The 18,978-nt window shown below is 46.3% G+C and overlaps 1 protein-coding gene across 4 annotated transcripts in view; it reads left to right on the forward strand.

Annotated features, from left to right (window-relative positions):
• Positions 1-663: 663 nt before the first annotated feature.
• PSTPIP1 (proline-serine-threonine phosphatase interacting protein 1) overlaps positions 664-18,978 on the forward strand; it is a 469,822-nt gene continuing 451,507 nt past the window's right edge. For 2 of the 4 annotated variants that reach the window (XM_061447301.1, XM_061447303.1), the window contains exons 1-2: positions 697-1,037; positions 18,567-18,667. In XM_061447301.1, coding sequence (XP_061303285.1) covers positions 1,005-1,037; positions 18,567-18,667 — 134 coding nt within the window. In that variant the 5' untranslated portion in view covers positions 697-1,004. Of the gene's footprint in view, positions 1,038-18,566; positions 18,668-18,978 lie in introns of all 4 variants that reach the window. The other 2 variants (XR_009742255.1, XM_061447300.1) reach the window with 2 other exon arrangements.

An 18,978-nucleotide genomic window follows, 5' to 3' on the forward strand; every position in this document is an offset into this window, starting at 1 on the left:
CACTCCTCATCTGCCCTCTCAAAGTCTCTGCGTGTTCCCTGCCTTCTTCAGACCACAAGGAAAGAAACTGTCTGGCACACAGCTACCGATTGCTCATGGAGGGACCACTGGTACCCGGACAATGTCTGTGAAGCATCACTTCAGGGGCCGGTGCCAACAAACTCTCAGCTCTCTCATCGCAATTCTTTTCTCAAGGGTTTGGATTTCAGTTCTATATTTCCCATCTCCTGGTTATTCACAGCAACATTTACATGAGGGCATGCAAATCAGAATGTTCTCTATATAGACATACAGGTATCTAAAAGCGTGCAGACACCTGCACACTTCAGTATTCTTAATTTAACCAGCCCTGAAAAGCCTTTTCAGTTGCAGAAATGCAACATTGAGCTACACTTGCCGTGTGCAGACACATGGGTCCCTCCAACCCCAGGAGAAACGTGGCTCGTGGGCTTCTTTTGCATCGTTTTCTTTGTCAGACCACAGCATTCTGTGACAGTTTGGCACTCATTTCCTCCACAGCTTATCTCTTTGTATTGTGCTGGTTTCCTTTGCATTTCAATTGCTCTCTCTCCTGTAGCTCATCAAATCATAGAGCTGAATTTTACCTCTTTGGTTTTTAGCTTGCGAGCCTCTCGCACGCACCCACTGCACGGAGCAGCCTGACATCACTTGACATCTCCCTGCTTCCTCATTTCAATATGAACTGTTTACCAGCAGAGAAACAGGTTTGGGGTTAGGGTGCTGAGTGCGTGCATGTCTCTCTGTGTGAGCCACGGCTTTTATCCCCTCTGTCCCGTCCCAGCCATAGGTCATCACGTGGAGCTGTCTGAAACTGCCCAATGCTGTTTTCACCAGCCTGACTTCAGAAGAGCCAGGTCTGTGGATGTGCTTCACTCTCTGCTTTGGCTGGGGGAAAGCAGCAGGGCTCGGAGCTGTGGCTGCTGCGGCTCTCACCCACGAGAGAACTCGCTGAAGGATTCCTCGCCCTCCACAGCGCGGTAATAATGACACAGCTGCAGTTTAAAGATGCATTTTGGGTGAGTATTTCCTACATTCAATATATCTGCATTTAAAAGTCTCTTAAAATACAGCTTGGCTCTATAGATAGCTCAAAACTAATTTAATCCTGTTCTGCGCTTTAAATTTAGTTTAGTAACAGCCCAGATTTGACTCCAAGTGAAAACCTACTTGTTTGGTAGTACAAGTGCTAGGTCCTCGGCAGAAGGCTGCATTGTAAGAACACATCCAGCCCACATAAACCAACCGGCATTCCCGGTTCCTGTGCTAGGTCCGGGAGCCGCCTGTGAAAGGGTTTGTGTGTCTCTCAGGACTGTGTCGCCCAGCGCAGGTGAACTGTTACTAATGACAGGCTGGATTCGCTCACGCTTGCTGCTCTGGCTGCATGCAAACCCTGCTGCTCGGCCACCTCCGCAGCCCGTGACTGCTTCTAGGTGCAGGAGGGCACGCAAGGGGTGTGGAGGTGCCCATGGCTCGGACAGAGCACCCGGAGGAAGAGCCAGCAGTGACACTCAAGAACCAAGCCCAACACTCCCTTAAAACCAGTGCATACTAAACCATGCAGATACACTCCGTTCTTGTCTGACTTCTGGTCGAAGAACCTTTTTGTGTCTTGTTATCAAGCTCCTTCTCTGCAGTTACAAGGTAAAGAGGCCCTCATGACTTTTCTCTCCAGGGCAACCTGAAGTTTTCTTGCAATTGCCTCTGGTTTGGGGGTTTTAAGGAAAAAAGCAGCAGCAACAAGTTCCAACAGTGCAGAATTGGGTAAACAGGATGTTTCGTGGTTGCCCCTTCTCTGAGCAGTCATTTTCCAGCATCTAGCACTGACTTAGAGAAAGACATGAAGGCTTATGAATTCTTCCTGCCATTTCCCTATCAGGCCAAGTAGAACAGTCCCTGTACAGTGTGTTTGCTGCTTGTGTTTTCTTTCTATCCACCCACCCCTCAGGGTAAACCCTCTCTTGGTACAAACCAGCAGGGTAGAAGCAGGAACAATTTTGGTGACCCCCCTTCCTCCCAGCACCTCCAGGAAGCCCTCCCCACCCCCAGCACCACATTTGAGCAGTTACATCAAACGCAATGAGGAAACACACGAGTTCACTTCGATGTTAACCCTCACCGCACCCAACCACATCCACACGAGATGCTCCGTGCCTCCTCTGCTGCACAGCTGCACAGTGCAGAGCATGGGGCAGGATGTGACCACAAGCCAGTGCTGCCCCGGGAGCTGCAGCTCTGGCATTCCTGAACTGCCTTTGGGAATGTGCCATCTGACCCTCAGAGCTGCCACATTTGGGGTATTTACTTTCAAGATCTTGGACTTGAGTGAGAATAAATCAGTGAGGCTTCAGTTGAGGCGCCCTGCAGGGGCTGGAGCAGGGTTGGGGTGATGAGCACCAGTTGGCAATCTGGCCAGGCCAGTTCTTTCTGGCTCTTTTTCCCTCACCTTCTCTCCTGTGCTTAGTCACGTTACCATGACTATAATCCTTGCTTAGCTTTGAAGCTAACACCTTCCTTAAAGGAAAGCATCTTTGTCTTTAATATTGTTTGGCTGAGAGCAAACCAAGCTCGGTTAAGAGGGCAGGAATATATCCGGTTGAGGATAGCAGTTTTAGCTATGCAATAGTAAGTCTTTTAAAATGAAAACTCACAGGATATTGCACAGTGTGGCAGAGGCACGCAGCTTGCCCCCCAAATCACAAGATCAGCAATTATTTTTGCATTCAAAAGGCTCTGTTATGCCCATTAAGTGAGATGGAAATGTATTTGCATGGTTTGCTTCGGTGAGCAGTTATCTCCTGGATTTGATTTGTACCATGAATGGAAACTGTCTTTATCATTAAAACCCAAAAAGCGTATTTGCACCACAGCAGATTGCTCAGTACAGATCCCTGATCTCTAAGACCTGTCTGAGGACACTGCTGCACCCTCGCTGTCATTCCTCCTGACAAGGTACACCAGAGCAAGAACTCCCTGCTCTCACCATGGCTGAACTTGTGCATAGCAGGAAGTTTCTTTAGCATCTGTAACAATGTGAAATACATAAAGAAACCCTAAAAGCTGCAGATCTTCCCAACTAGCAGAGAAAGAGCCTCAGCCATTCCTCCCCAAAGGCCCTCAAACTTCCTAAGAACAGGGTGTGCTGTATTCCAGGAAAATGCAAATTGTTCCTCATAAGAGGTGTAAGTTTTAATCTCTCTTTTCCCCTATTATGTGTAGCCATGACTCAATCATAGTCCTATACCACAGCTTTCACACTTGCTTTGGAGCATGGCCTGGACTCGAACCAGTATATTTCTTCATTTCAGTTTGGTTTTGTACCCTCCACACACGCTGTGATGGTTTAAGTCAAACTTGCTCAAAGCCTCCACCAAAACGTGCTTCTCAGCACAAGGTTCCTGTCCTCTGTTAACAGCTTTTGGAAAACATTAGTGAGATGGAAACACAAATCAGTTTTGATAGCTGGTGCAGGGCAGTTGCTAATGGATTCATACTCTGCTGGGCCGCTACACAAATGTAACAGATGTTACCTGTCTTCTCCAGCATCACATCAGCCAGGTAGACACATTCCCATGTTAATGGGGAGAACGTCTGCTGAGTTTCATGTTAACAGGGTTATGTTAATAGGCAGAGAGCTGAGCAAAACCCACTAACCAAGAATGTCTTTCCCCTTGTCACAAAGATTGAGTCTCTCTTATTCTGCGTTCCCGTACTTATCATTGCTTTTCCTCTGAAATTCTTGTCGCTGCCTTTTCCTTCTGTTCTATTCCTTCTATTGTGCTTTTCTCCAACACGCTGCTTAGCACTCCAGCTGCAACCCTCTGAAATGCAGCTATTTCTACCCAGGGGAAGGCAGGTGCTTACTGGCCTCACCCACCCGAGAAGGGGGAATGAGGAAGACCTCCAAAGGAGGTGTTTGGTTTTTGGGGCAGGCTCCAAAGTGCCCAGAGTTGAATGAGAGCAAATCTATTCCCTTGGGCAGCTTTGAATCAAACTCAAGTGGCCAAGTCAGTTCTGGAAATTGGCTCCTAAGGTGCTTGGGATTAGGTGTGTGAAGTGCTCTCTGTTCTCAGCTGTGGGATGAGCTCAGGGCTTGTGCACTCTCACAGCTTTCCTTTAAAAGAACAATTAAGCTGGAGATATGGGCCAGCAAACATGATGAACATGAGATAGCAAGCTGTGCCTCCCTGCGCTGCTCTGGACTTCTCCTTACCACCTTCCTGCCAATGCAGTACCTGTGGCCAGGTCCTACAGCAGTGGGAGATACGGAAGTGCTGAAGATAAAGAGCCTGTTACAAAGATGCTTGCTTCACCTTTCTTGTTTTGACTCCAGGCTATATTCTACATCAGGTTCAATGCAAAGTTGAGTTTGCAGGTGAACCTCTCAACTGCTACTGTAGCTTTTTCACACAACAGTCCATTATACATGCCGGGAAAAGATGTAATTACTTTCATAAATAATTTAACTTCTAATGAGACTCTTAACTGTGGAATAAGGGTGCAGAGATGATGGTAAAAGTCACAGTAAAACTATTTTACAGACCTACCAGGTGATGTACTGAAGAAATATAATGTCAACTGGTTTGCTCAGAAAAGGAAGTCTTTTTTATACCAGGAGCTGCTTTCCTGCAGAGGTTAAATTTCACAGGGCCCCTTCTTCGGAAGCAGAAGGAAGACAGGGCAGGTTTGTTGGGAGGGAGGAAGAGGGGCTAATGAGGGCTCCTGGCAGCCCCTGGCACCCAAAGCAGGGCTGGGATCAGGCAGGGAAGGACGTGGCTACCAAAGCTTTCACCCTGGCACCTCAGCTTTGCAAGCAGTTCTGCACCAAAATCCAAGTGAACGGGACTGCATCAGTCACATCTGTATCTACTGACACCAGGCAAATTAAAACAATCTCGGTGCTCACTGGCGCACAGGCAGGCCAGGATCTGTTGTCAGTGCATACTGCATCCCCTGAAGTCAGGATCTGTTGTCAGTGCATACTGCATCCCCTGAAGTCAGGATCTGCTGTCAGTGCATACTGCATCCCCCGAAGTCAGGATCTGCTGTCAGTACATACTGCATCCCCTGAAGTCAGGATCTGCTGTCAGTGCATACTGCATCCCCTGAAGTCAGGATCTGCTGTCAGTACATACTGCATCCCCTGAAGTCAGGATCTGCTGTCAGTACATACTGCATCCCCTGAAGTCAGGATCTGCTGTCAGTACATACTGCATCCCCTGAAGTCAGGATCTGCTGTCAGTACATACTGCATCCCCTGAAGTCAGGATCTGCTGTCAGTACATACTGCATCCCCTGAAGTCAGGATCTGCTGTCAGTACATACTGCATCCCCTGAAGTCAGGATCTGCTGTCAGTGCATACTGCATCCCCTGAAGTCAAAATCAGTACAGTGTGTTTGCTGGATCAACTTCATCTCCATGGAAGAGGCTGCTCTCTTCTTTTTCACGTGTGATTTCTTCCTGCATTCCCCCAGCTGACCTGGGAAGGCTCCTGGCTCACTGGGGCAATGAGAAGCACTGGTGAAGGGGTTGCAATCTCACAAGAAGAAAACCTGATCAGTTGTCATGGCTGTGGGAACACTGGTGCTTCACAAATCCCTTCTGAGCAGAGCACAACAGCTCAAATGAAGCTCAAATGAATTACCACTCCCAGCACAGGTATCGATAGTGAGACAAACAGGTCAATGTCTACTTCCACCCCTGTATTCCTAAAACAGCTCTAGAAGGGTTTGTCAGGAACCAGCTACAGCACATTCAGTGTGGTACATTTCCTTGGTGATGAGCTTAATTGGAAGGACTAGAGTTTTATGTTTGCAACTTCTGGTTATCTGCTTGGTTATGTCCTGCATGTGGCACACCAGGCTGAGCATCTTCCTTATGAGGAGGAAGAGTATAAATGCAGTGATCCGGTCCTAAGGCTGCAGAAGGCTTTCCAGACCAGGTAGATTAATGGGTTTATGGAAAGCTCACTTTAGGCCAGTGACTGAAATAATTAGACAGCTAAATTTTGTTTTATTAAAAGTCCTGATGACTATATGCAAGCAAGTGCCTTATCTAGGGGCTGTGACTGCTTAAACTGGTAGATTGATGAAATCACTGAATCACTGTACCAGTTTTGTTAACGTTTTTCACACAGTTAGAGCTGTTCTTTCTGATCTGTCCTGCTCTGCAGAAATTGGGCTTGCTTCAGTTCAGAGAAACAGAAGGTTCTTATTTATGCCAACTTTAACTGTGCCATGAGTCTGCATTTTAGATATGGGATAGCTGAGCCATCAACTCTTGATTCACCCACACATACACAGACATGTTTAGTGAACACCACCTGGAGTTAAATGACTGTTTGTCACACGCAGCTTTGAACGGGTCCTGTAACAGTGCTTGATGCAAAGCCTAGAGATGTACTCAGTACCCTGACACTGGGTACCACTGACAAGTCCTGCCTCCATCTCCCCTGCTCCCTGCGCCATGCATTCCGACACCTTCAGCCACCTCTCCTGCAGTCTCGGCCATCCCAGCTCCCCACCTCTCCTCCCACCACAGCCTCTCCAGGGTGAATTTCAGACTCTCCCTGGGAATCTCATTTCAACATGGGTCTTCCTGCAGGGCTGGTGATTCATGGCCCATCCCTTTCCTCCCACAAGGCCTGCACTCCCCCAGGGCAGCAGCATGGGCTGGCACCACTTCTGTTTCTGCAAAGCTGACGGTCACTGAGTAGGGACACTGACCTTGCTCTGCATTGAATTTCAACCCAGTTCCACCCATTTCATGCTTGTGGGGAAGGCAAATGAGGCTGCTTCGTGAACAGGTTTTTTGCTATTATTATTCAGCTCGTTTGGGCTCAAAAAGACCTTTTTTCCTGACTGCTTCCACACCATGCTGCAGCGAGGTAGGTTCTGGCGGGCAGGTGGCACAGAGAACACTTGTTCCATCTCCTGTTTGATCTCAGTTTTGTAACAAAACCTCCCTCAGCAGCCACAGTTCAATAACCTCCGAAGTTCCCTGCGCGGTTCAGTAGGAATGCGGGGATTCGAGGCAGGGATGAGGTGAGGGCTGCAGGGCCCAGCTCTGCATGGGGACCTTTCAGCACTGCTCAGACTGTGAAGCTTAAGGAAAAAACGTACATTGAAAACAGGCATCCAGATCCCAAAGCTTTTCAGCTCCCCAGAGAATTGCTCCCTGACTATAGCCGCAGTTCAGAGCACCTCCAGAGTGGTGGGAAAACACTGAACAAGCCTGAGGAGCTGGAAAGTTCCATAGCTCCTGGTAAAACACTCCTGATGCACCTTCATTTTCGGTTGAAGTGAAAGGCATCAGTTGTTTACTCCTAGTCTCGAGAATTAAGTGAAAACTGGCCAGCTGGGCTCGCTCAGAGACACCAGTGTCCGATCAGAGCTACTGAACAGATAAACACAAACTTCCTGTTTCTTTCTGGTCTTTCAAGTCACAGCTTCCCACACCAAGATGCCTTTTGGTGCTGCTCTCAATTTGCCCAGGACTGGTTAATTCCTAAAAGGAAACAAAACTCAGAAATAAGGGGTGGGGGTGAAGCAGAAAAGCAACCAGGAGCTCAGCAGCACAGCTTTACTGGAAGTAGGGGAGCTGTTTTGGAAGGTAAAGCTAGGTTTTGATGACCAAGTTCCCACCTGGTGAAGGCTTCCTATGGAGAGGGAGGTTTGAGGTGACATTTCTAACCAAAGAGGAGACCAGACTCAAACAACAGCCCTCTGGGGGAGCTCTGCAGTGGTTGACCTACTCTGGAACAGGAACAGGAGCTCTCACGGCTCACAGTGTACCCTACAGCAGCCTGGACTCCAGGCATGCTTTCCCTCTGCTCCAGTAGATTCGTCCACAAGTAAAGCAGCTCAAGAAAGGAGAGGTGAAGATGAAACTCTTCTTCCCTATACAGACAGCAGATGGTGGACAGTGTGCTAGCTTAAGCGATGGGATGTCTCAATCAGATCTTCCTGATTCAGAGCCTCAAAGTGTTCCAAAGCAGCTATGCTGGGGCAATGCCTTAGTGTGCACCCACTTCTGTAGACCTTGCCCATTTCCTATACTGTAGGAGCTTGCAGCAGAGAGGGGTTACATCCAGCTAAATACCTCCTTGATTCAGCACTTCATAAAACCCCAGAAATGATCCAGTTTTACTTAGTTTTGTATAAGGCAGGAGAGATTCATGCAAGTGGGAGCAAAGACAGAGGAATGCTTCCTAGAAGGTAATGCAGTAGTGGCACAGTTGTTCCAATGGACAAACTGCTTCGCTTTACTTACATGACCACTTCTCTCCCCCCTTTTTAAGATTCTGAAAGCCGAAAGTTGGTTTTGTCCTGTTTTGTCCTGATTGCACAATTCCCCAGGACGCTGTGATACACCATGCTAACGGAGTGCAGGAATATGTTGCATCATGCTGAGTAACAGGAGATGTTGAAAATCGTTATTTAGGTGGTGAGGATCTCTTGTAAAATGGAAATGGTAATCTACAGCTTACTGAGAAATGAACTAAAGGTTTAATTCATTCCCTTTGTACTGCAAGACTCTGGGAAGATTTCCTGATGCTTTCCCCTTCCGTATGTGCCAGGAAAGACCACTGACAAACTTGCTCATCTCATAGGGGAAGCAGAGAGCATGGGTACAGCAGAATGGTGCATTTAGTGCCTTTTTCAGGACTGACAGGAAACAATTCTAAGCTTTCTAAGACAGGGAGTAGCAAGACACATGGGTTTTAATGAATTAATGTACCAACGGAGCAGGGCTGGTTCCAGTGGCTATATATGAACTCCAGAACAGCTGCCTCTGTGCATGGGAAAGTCAGGGTTGCTTCATGTTGCCTCACTCACAGCGGTCTGAGGCTGGACCCACAGTGCTTGCAGGAGGAGAGGAGCTCTCTTATAGGAAAGACTTGGAAGTGGATGAACTAAAGAGGACTAGAAACAAAAATAAACCTGACCATAGTTTTGAATGACCATGAAACAGAAGTATCCTCTGCTTTTAAGATTCTGTTTCTCCTTATTTCACTTCCAGTTTTTCTTGTGTAGCTAGTACTTTTCAAGAAGAGACTGAAGCAACATCTGATTTCACTATTGACACACTCATCTATAAGAATCTGGAAGGCACCATGCCAAAGCAGTGTTGTGCCTTAGGAAAGGCAGGTGCAAATGCTCACACCAGGCCTCTCTGTTGGCTCCCAGGAAGAAGCCACCCTGCTTAATGGATTTAGCTGTTGTCTAAAGTCACTGCATGGAGAAAAGGGGGGCCGCCACCTCAGACCTGTGCCATACAGCCACGTCAAGCTCTGATTTAAAACTAGTGAGGGATTTTGCGTCCTCCTGCCCCATTTCTCACCATTCCCATCACAAAGGTTGTTCCAGAAGTTTTTTATATCTGAATTTCCTGAATGGATTCCCAGCTTTTTGTCACACTTTTTATTGTTATGTGCATCTGGCTGCTGGCCCCTTTCTCTTTTTCCTAGAGCAGAAGCAGTAGCAGCATGCCATGTCCCAAAGGTGGTCAGGCACATCCTGAGACCCCTACCTGCAGGAACTTCAGGCCAAGGCTGAAGTTAGTGAAAACTAGTGGAAATGGGCAAATAAAAGCATGATCTCAACCTGGAAGAATGTGCAATTCAAGGGAAGGTGCCTTGTTTTCCCTGGCTGCTTTACAATTCAAGGCACTTGGAATAAAACAGTAAATGACAGATGCTGCTCTTCTATTCAGTATGAAAGAGGTGCTCTTGTGATAAAGGCAGCATGAGGTTTCCATTTCCTGACCTTGCTTGTGACCTTTGCGGAAGGTTCCTGAATTGAGACATTATGAAAGACAGGCAGATGGGCAGTGAAAAGGAGGTGATCCTGTGGCATGCCTACAAAGCTCTGCTTCTGCCTTCTGAAAGGTAAAGCTGCTTCCATGTAATGTCTGGAAGAAGCTGAAAGTTCAAAGATCACTGTCACATCCTTCAGTCCTCTGGCTAGAGCTTGGGTTTTGTGATATGTAAAAACAGTGCTCTGCAAAGAAAAACAGAATGCTTGCACTCTTTACAAAGAGACCAAAAATTACACTCCAGCTTTTCTTCCCTAGGAAGCATTGTGCATTCCAAGAATGTTATTTAACCAAATTATTGGAGGGGAAACTAAAATGGAGGTAATAAGCACAAGCAGAGTGCTTTTATTAGACTGGAATCGAGACTTTCCAAGTCTGTTCCCTGTGTGCCATTAGTCTGCCAGCCAACAAACCACCTGCAGAAGTTAGGGTGGCTTTTGTGCAGCAATCCCTTTGTAGCTATATGCAAATCACAGGGCGATTAAAACTGAAGAGAGCCAAACATCATGCTGTGACTATAAGGGTGAAGGCTCAGGAAGCTGAGGAGCAAATTCAACTTGTCAGCAGAACTCCGAAACAACCATTTCCTTCTTAGAGAAAACCCGAAATATCATAGGGGGCAAACCACCACTGGGAAGCTGCTGGGTTTGCTCAAAGCCACCAGTTCTGCAATGCTACCATGGAGTTTGTGAAATCTCACTTGCAGTTTTGTTTCTGAATATCCCAGCTGCTGGAGAACTGAAGCCTGATGAGAATCTCTGCCTTCATTTGAAGTTCTCTAGCCTGCCTCATTACAGGGGGAAGCACAAGGCGGCAATCTAGCAGCTCAGCCATTGGGATGCTACATGTGCAAATGGTTATTGAAGGTTCCATGCAAGGTTCACATCTGTGCTGTGGCTGGCAGTAAATCCTGCTGACTCCCAATGGAAAGTACTGCATCACAGTGAAACTGCAAACTAAGCCTCACACTGAAAATGCCCGACTCACCTCCCAAATTTATCACAAGTCCCAAGAGAGCCATTTACATCCTTAGCAACCATCCACGTTTCCAGTGTGCAAAGAGTGAATTTACAGCCACTCCCAGCCCACCTGCCTGTCCCTGCTTTTCTCTGCTTATGTGGAAAAATCACTCTTGTATAAATTCTGTTGTCAGCTCAGTGCTGGGAAGCAGGAGCAGTCACGGCATTTCTGTACATCCCAACCCATTCTGGCCAGTAAGAGAAAGAGCTCTCACATGGTACAGCTGAATGCAACATGGACATACACTTCTGAATTCCTTAACCACTTTGTTATCACATCAAAAGGACTCATCTCACCCCAAGCACAGGAGACTGTTTTGGTTAGAGGTTTCTGCTGCAACACTGCAGATACACAAATCCGTGGCTGCTACCCCATTTTGTTTTGCTGTTTATTTCAGGATAGCCTGAGTGCGGCAGAAAAAGAGCAATAAACTCCCTAAAAACTCTTGGTATCCTGTGAATATATTCCTAGAGATACTGGGAAAATTTAAAGTATCCTGGGAAAAAAAACCCAAACACCATAAAGTCATTCAATTACAGTGAAACCCCAGGACGTGCTAGCAAACATCCAGCCTAGTCCAATGTACTTGGAGATTATAAATCATGTTTGACTGCTGGCTATTAGATCTGTTTGCTGCTCACCAGTAAATACTAAGCCCTTGACAGAGCTCTTGACAAGGAGACGAGCAGATCAAGAGATCAGCATCTAGAAACACTCTTTTTAAGCAGTGCCAGTACACAGTGGTATGGTGCAGTGATACAGTTCATTGATGTAACCCAGTCGGTAGAACTTGCTTTCAATCCAGGACTGAGATATCAGGAGTGATGCAGTTGTGGATAAAAAGGGTTTCTTTCTGACAGCTGAAAAAGGTGTTGGCAGAATGAAGCTTGTTCAAAACTCACTGTCCCCTGTTCTCTCTAAACCTCCTCCTCACACCAGTACTTTGTTAATGTCTGAGCCTGGAAAAAGGAATCTGGAGCTTTTGTTTTACCAAAATTGTCAGGAGTTTCCCATCACTACACAGGAGAGCTGTATGCAAAAGAAGCTTGATTTTCCAAAAATTACACTGATATCCCTAACGGATTTGGTTTCATTTTCTTTTTCTATTGAAGATCTCTCTGAAGACTTTATGTAGGTGAGTTCACAACATCTATCATTTTCAGTCCAAACCCCATCGTGATAATACTCCTGATAAAAGCCTTGGGCAAATACCATTAAGAACAAAGACAAGGAATGCACTTTCAGAGCCCAATATTTTCAGACTTGAGAGAATGCTTTTGGAATATTTTTGAATATTTGCAGATAACACATTTCAACTAGCTCCTGAATGAAGGCTCATCAGGCTCACACGGTAGCTGTGCTGTAACTGCTGGTGCTAGTACCACTACCACTTGCAGTCAGGCCCTCCTTAGATGTGCAAACCAGTCAACATGCAGATTTTGATACTATCTGTACCACCATGGGAGCTCAGCACCATCCTGCCACACCAAACAACACCCAGTGTCTGCTGCATAGTTATTTCTTTCCCAGCCCTATTTCTGCATCAGGGTGGTGATACTGCCATGCTGCATGCTGGGGTTACTCTCCCTGTGTACCACTGAGGACCTAGTTTCCTGCAAAGAGCAAGGGAGCAGGCTTTGCAGCTGGAGGTCCTCAGAAAGAGAACCTATTTTGCTGACTGCAGCTCCCCTGAGCAATGCAGAAGCTGAGGTGGAGCTGCAGTGGCACTTACCAAACAGGACCTACGGCTTCAGGTGCAAAGCAATTCCCTGGGGGAGATGCTAAGGTGCTGACAAGCCAGCTTATCCTGCAGGAGCAGGCAAAGGTACGAACTGTGGTATGGAAACACCTCTAAAAAGGGTTCTGGGTCCCAGGATGGTGTCAGAAACGCTCCAAGAAAACCAGCCACAGCAGAAGAGCTCACGGTTCCTACAGCACAACCATGACTTGAACAATTCATGTCACTTTCTGAACATTAGCAGTTGGACACGTAAGGATGTATGGTTTAGCATATGCTCCACAACACAGAAGCCTGGATATTTTCCCTCAGTTCAGTCCACTGTAATAGCTGTTTACCAAAACCATGCCTCAGCAACCAGTAAAGCATTTTAGTCTTTCATACTTGATATTACTGCAGCAGTACCCTCGTGACTTCAAACCATAGATGTTTGCTCTTCAAAAAGCCTTGCAGTGCTCTCTGAGCACCCGCAGCACAAGGCTCAGAGGAGCGATGTGCTGTAAGGCTGATTCTCAGCTAAAGACACAAGGCTTGGCACAAGGTTACTCAGCTTCGTGCCACCAGGAGGTAAGAAGAAACTGTCACCTCCCAGCTATCTGAATACTGAACTTTCTACCCTCTGGGCAGGGAACTGACACCATCGGCCTTCCCGCTTGCAGCCTTGGAAACCAGACTCCTCAGAGCCTCTCCCTCATGGCTGCAGTGAATGATCTCTCCCACAATTAACTTCTGATGTTTACCTGCGCGATTGCCTATGGAGAGACTTCTGCCAGATGGGATGACACAGTCCCAAGGCACCTGTCTCTGCAGAAAAGCACTACTGTGAGGGAGCAGCAGTGTTAAGCCCCAGAGGAAGAAAGAAATGGAAAGAAAGCGTATCCCAGTGTGCTTACTGTCAACACCTCTGCTTGCAGTCTTCCATGTCTCCTTTCAAGTGTTCAAGGAAAAGCTATTCTGGCTAAACTAGAGCATAACATCTGTGGGTTTCAGTCATATATTCCCTTTCACATTCCTTCATCTCTGGGGGAACAGTGTTGCTCATTGCACTCAAGGGAAGCAACCTTCATAGATGAGAGGAGGAGAAGAGATGCTGCCTCTGCATTAGCCGTGATTTTACCCATGGAAGAATCTCAGGACAATACAAATCTGCCTGTAACACTGAAATCCCTTTGTCAAGCGCTTGCTTACAAGTGATTATGGGTCTGCTGGACAATGCAGATGAACTAATCTTTTTTATTCAAATAACAATGAGTAAATCCTCTTTCACAACCGCACACGCTTTGACTAAGCGGAATCACTTTCTTGGCAATGAAACGAATGAGTGGTGGTGATTCAAATCACCTCCTTCCAAGCAGCTACCTTGTTTTTGCTGTAAGCAAATGATGTTTACACATTTAATGAATGTATTTATTACCTAACTAAAGCATTTTTCTAATTTCTAATAAAAAAATAGTTCTTTTACTACTCATTAGTTCCAATCACCATGACGTCCCAGCTGAGAGGTGTCCAAGAAGGCAGTTTTAACAGCCTATGGTAAATGGAAAATAGAATAAAGGCAAGACAGCTTAGCAAGGGTAGACAGTTGTTCAATGTGATACAATCTTGCTGTCTTGATTGTCCTGACAAAGAAAATATGTGTCTGTTATGGTGCTATACAGGAAATCCTTAAGAAACTAGAGAAGAATAACAAAACAGGACTGAACAGACACAGCAGAACAGACACTATTCTGGATGAGACGCTGGTGGCTTGTGCTGGAATGGAAATGCCTGAGCTGGAGGAAGGGATCTCGAGAGGTGGTCTCAGGGTTAATTTCATTCAGTATATTCATTGGAGATACTGGCATAAGACAGAAAGAATGGGCTGGAAATAGCTGCTGTTGAAACAAATAGGTAGGATGAAATATTGTACAGGAGGTTGCTGATAACCTTCAAGCCTGGGGTAACAGAAAGCAGATAAAATGCAAGTTTCAAAGTATGAAGTGAGAGTAAGAATCAGTAGCAAAAAGGTCCGATACCTTGTGGGACCTCAGCAAGTAAAATTGCAGGAGAGGAGAAAATTGTGGTACATCGATAGATCATAGCTCAATTAGGTATGATTTGATAGTGGAAGAAGGCAAATACAATCCTCTGATGGACCAGAAGTATTTTTTAGGCAGCAGACATTAATGCCATGGTATGAAGCATCAGTTAGCCTTCTCTGGAATAGGTTATCATCCTTGTCCAGCAGGGACTTATTCAGCCTTGAACAGGTACTATAAGAACACAAGGGAATCGATGGAATGAAGAACCAGTATCACAGGAAAGGGCAAAGGAGGTTATTTTGGATTCAAGGAGAGGTTGAAAGAGGATGTAGATGTACAACACATGGAAAAAGAACAAAAAAAGCTGTTGCAATAGAAGGGAAATATTTATGTAAGTAAACTGAAGCCTCAGTGATTTATGGCTGCACTGTGGTTGGGAATTAAGCAGCAATGTTGCAGGGTGAGTGACCATGGCAGCTTAAACTTATCTAATCCTGGGGCTGTCAACTGTCTGTGTTTCCTCTCCCTCCTTGCTGTACCCTGCGAGGAGCCAGTTGCACATGCTAGTTAGACCACAGGCAGATCTGCTGCTTGGGAGGCTGAGGCAGTCCTGATTTAGGGTGCAGATGCTGTGGTTTCTGAGATAGGGCTTATATAGTCTTCAGGAAAACAGGGTGAGGACAATAAAGCAAATTTGAGATGGATCCCCCCAAACCAAAGAAAGAGTAAATGAGTACAAAGTCCTTTTAAGATCTGTCTAGAGCCAAATCCCTTTACAGGGATCAGCCATAGAGACAAAATCCAGATGAATCTCACAAGCAGGGATTGATGTCTCCGTAAGAGGAGATTTCAGCTCTCCTTTAGATGCGGCTGCAGTGGCTCCATTTTTAACAAGTTCAAGTCTTACTCATGTTAGCAGGCAACAGGCAAAGAAAAACTGTTGAGTAAGGAACTGCCTGTTTGCAGTTGGCATACGTATGTGCACACAAGGGCACAGAATGAACAGTGAGAACACTACTCCCATCCCCTGCTTGGTAGAAAGCCTGCGATCTAGGAATGAGCAAGTGCTATTACAGATTTCACATTCAAACAAGTATCTTTCTGTGTGCATTAAAGGACCAAAATATTCCTATAGTTATCATAAGTAAAATCTGGCTTTTTCATTTCTAAATTCATTGAAGTAAGGCAGTAGGAAGGCAAAAATATGGAGCAGAGAATCTGTTGTGGGCAGTGGGGAGCAGCAGTAACCTGTTCCCTTGGCACTAGTGCCGGTGCATGTCCTGGAGGCAAGCCTGTTCACAGAGCTCCAAGAAGACTGCAGGGCAGCATAGCTTACAAAGGATCCTTTAACTCAGATGTGCTTCAAGTGAGTTTTAGCATCTACTAAACATAGAGGGATGTTGAACAGAAATGGCAGAGTAACTTTACAGTGTGCTCATACTCTCGGATGCTGCTCGTGGCAGCGTGCCTGACTGCTGGAGTCACACAGACCCGTATGATATTTCACTTACCTCTGGGAAGCATTTCTGGGACAAGGAAGCTGTGTACACAGCTATGGGATGTAGTGAATTGAATCTGGAAATACACCACCCAAATGTTTGGGCTGTGAGATGGTTGTGGAGAATGTGACCTGAGTGGTTTCTGCCAGGCAGAGGAAGCAATGTGTGAGGGTGTTTTACAGCAGCAATGCCTCCTTCCATTGGGATACCCTTAAAGAAAGAAAAAGGGAGAGGGGGGAACTGACATGCTCACTGCCAGGATATTACCAAGAACCTTTCCTGCTTTGCTCTATGGATGGCAAATCCTTGCTTCTTCTCCTTTATTTCATAGCAGGATCCCTCCCTGGGATGTGTGTGTAACCTGCCCTTGGAAACATTAGGAAAACTGATGGTTTGGTTTTGAGATCCTGTTTCTTAAGGGGTGATCATATGCATCAGATGAGCATATGTCATCCTATTATTTTCTTGCAGTGGCAACAGTGGTAACAGTGGATCCATTGCACTGTTTCTGTATACTTTTATCTACATTATTATCTTGTCTGCAGCACAGACACTTTGCTGGTAGAGGCATTTGTCTCTGTCTCTTGTGGACCATTATCCCACTGTCTTTCCTTTCCCCCCCTGCTTGTGATAAGAGTGTCCATTAGGGAAGCAGGAATTACTGCTTTCAAGAACAGTAGCACTGGAAATGTTACTACAACCTGCAGGTTTGCAAAGATGTTCTGCAGAAATTGATCCTGGCTCTTGAAGCAGCCCAGGGCTGCAAATCTTCACAGAAGCCCTAGGGCCTGGGTGAGCAGCACCAAGGCTGCCATCAGCCACTGCCATTCATCCCCAGAGCTTGCCCTATTCCTCTTAGTCCCAGCAATAAGGAAGCAAAGCCACAAGCAGAAGTGTCCAACCTCTGCTTGACAGAGGATTCGTCCCAAGTCCCAAAACTCTAACAGCTCTTTTCTTCACAGTCATGGTGGGAAGCAATAAACTAGTGCATTTATTAAATGCTAACTGCTATGGGGACAGTGGATGGATGTATAAACTGTGTTCAGTTCATATATAGGCACTTATATTGTACATAAACTGCTTGAGGGAAGTAACATACTCATTCTCTTTATGGTTACACAGTCCATGATTTTACCATAATGCTCTAACATAAAGCCCAGATAACATTCCTCACTACGTTTTCAGTAACATCATCACTATGTACTGGTTAGCTGGGGCTCTCAAAGTAAAAATGGCTTGTCCTAATCCTGTTGTGAGTCAGTGGGAGGACCAGGAGCAGAACACAGAAATCCTCTCCCAGTGCCACACTCGGAACATGTCGCAACTTTCCTCCCTTCCCTTTCTGGGTGGGTTCCCACTATTTCCTCAGCAGCACTGGCTGTGCTGTGGCTCTGATTTACCATTGCTGCAGTGCAATCTGGAAGTTGGGAAAATGACAAAGGAAGTACAAGACTAATTGGTTTTCTTCTCATTACTCGGATGTTTTTGTCTGAGATGCACTGGGGTGTGCTCTGATAGATCACATGGACAGGGACAAGCCTGATGCATGGACTAGTGTGATGGGGAGGGACTGCAGTCCTACAGCACGCAGAGGAACGGGGCCCTGGAAAGAGATAAGAGCCTTGGCTTTGGGGCAGCAAACACCTCCCAGCCCTGTAACGTTGCCTGTCTGGTGTGGCTGGAAACCACGGATCACCTTGGCTGGCTCCAGTTGCCATGTGGGGTCACAGGACAGGACAGGCTGCAAAAGGACCCAAAAGCACAAGCAAATCCCATGTGTTGCACAGGAGATGGGGTGCTGAATGCCAAAGCAAGGGAAGCAGCACTCATGAGCAAGCATCTCAGAAATACACACTTCCAATTTCCTGCAGATCCCACATCCACGTTCCTAAGCTCTCCACATGCCTACTTTCTCGCATCTTCCCATTAAAAACCCCACCAGTAACAGGGTGGCTGTGCCACTGCCCTGTGGATCAGTGTCCATCCTTCTGTTCTCCTCTTGCACCTCCACAGCAGGTCACTGTCTTATTGAGAGTCCTGTGCCACTGAGCTGACTCTGACCATTTGTTTCAGAGAACATATGATAAGAGGAGCTGTTGTCCTTAAGAGCTGTGAATATATCTCTGCTCTGCAAAGAACACACACCCAAAGCTAACCGTGACTTCCCCAAAAAGACAGCAAGAGCTGCTTTCCACACAGCAAAATGTGCAGCCCACTTCACTTTCTCAGTATTAAAACCCAAACTTGGTTTAATAAAAACTTTTACAGATTTTCACTTTGCAGGAACCTCACCCCTGCCTGTGCCCTTAGCCCCGTCCCAGTGACCACTGCTCTGGGCAAATCTAAATCCATTGGGTTTTCCCAGTTCGTTCCATACGACTGACAGTAGGTGTCTGGTAAACCTGCAAACTTAGTGCACAAATGAGCTCAACTCTTTATCTTTCTGTCTTTAGTGCAAGGAGTTCACCCTCCACACTGGCTACGAGGTGCTTGTACAGCGGCTGTTGGATGGGAGGAAGATGTGCAAAGATGTGGAGGATTTGCTCAAGCAGAGGTAAGAGAATCAGACTGAGAGGTCTGAACAGCCTCTGGTTTCTGTCCTGTTTGGCATCTGGAAAGGAACAGCAGGCTGGTTCTGAACCTGGTAATGATACCAGTTTACACAGGAAAACCTGAGTGATTTGAATCTGAGCCTTGTGATATAGACAGCAAACAGGAAAACCAGAAGGTTGAAAAAGCAAGAAGCCCAGAGCTCCTTCATGAGCCAGGTCTTATCAGTCCTGAATCACACAGCAGCACACACGTCCCCAAGTAACACTACTGAGTTTCCCCTTTTGCAGGGAGCAAATCACTTGCACATTTTCC

Source organism: Pezoporus flaviventris, unplaced genomic scaffold (genome assembly GCF_033815535.1).
Source record: "Pezoporus flaviventris isolate CSIRO_AGI_PZ_B2104156 unplaced genomic scaffold, CSIRO_AGI_Pfla_v1 ptg000006l, whole genome shotgun sequence".
Classification (NCBI taxonomy): domain Eukaryota; kingdom Metazoa; phylum Chordata; class Aves; order Psittaciformes; family Psittacidae; genus Pezoporus; species Pezoporus flaviventris.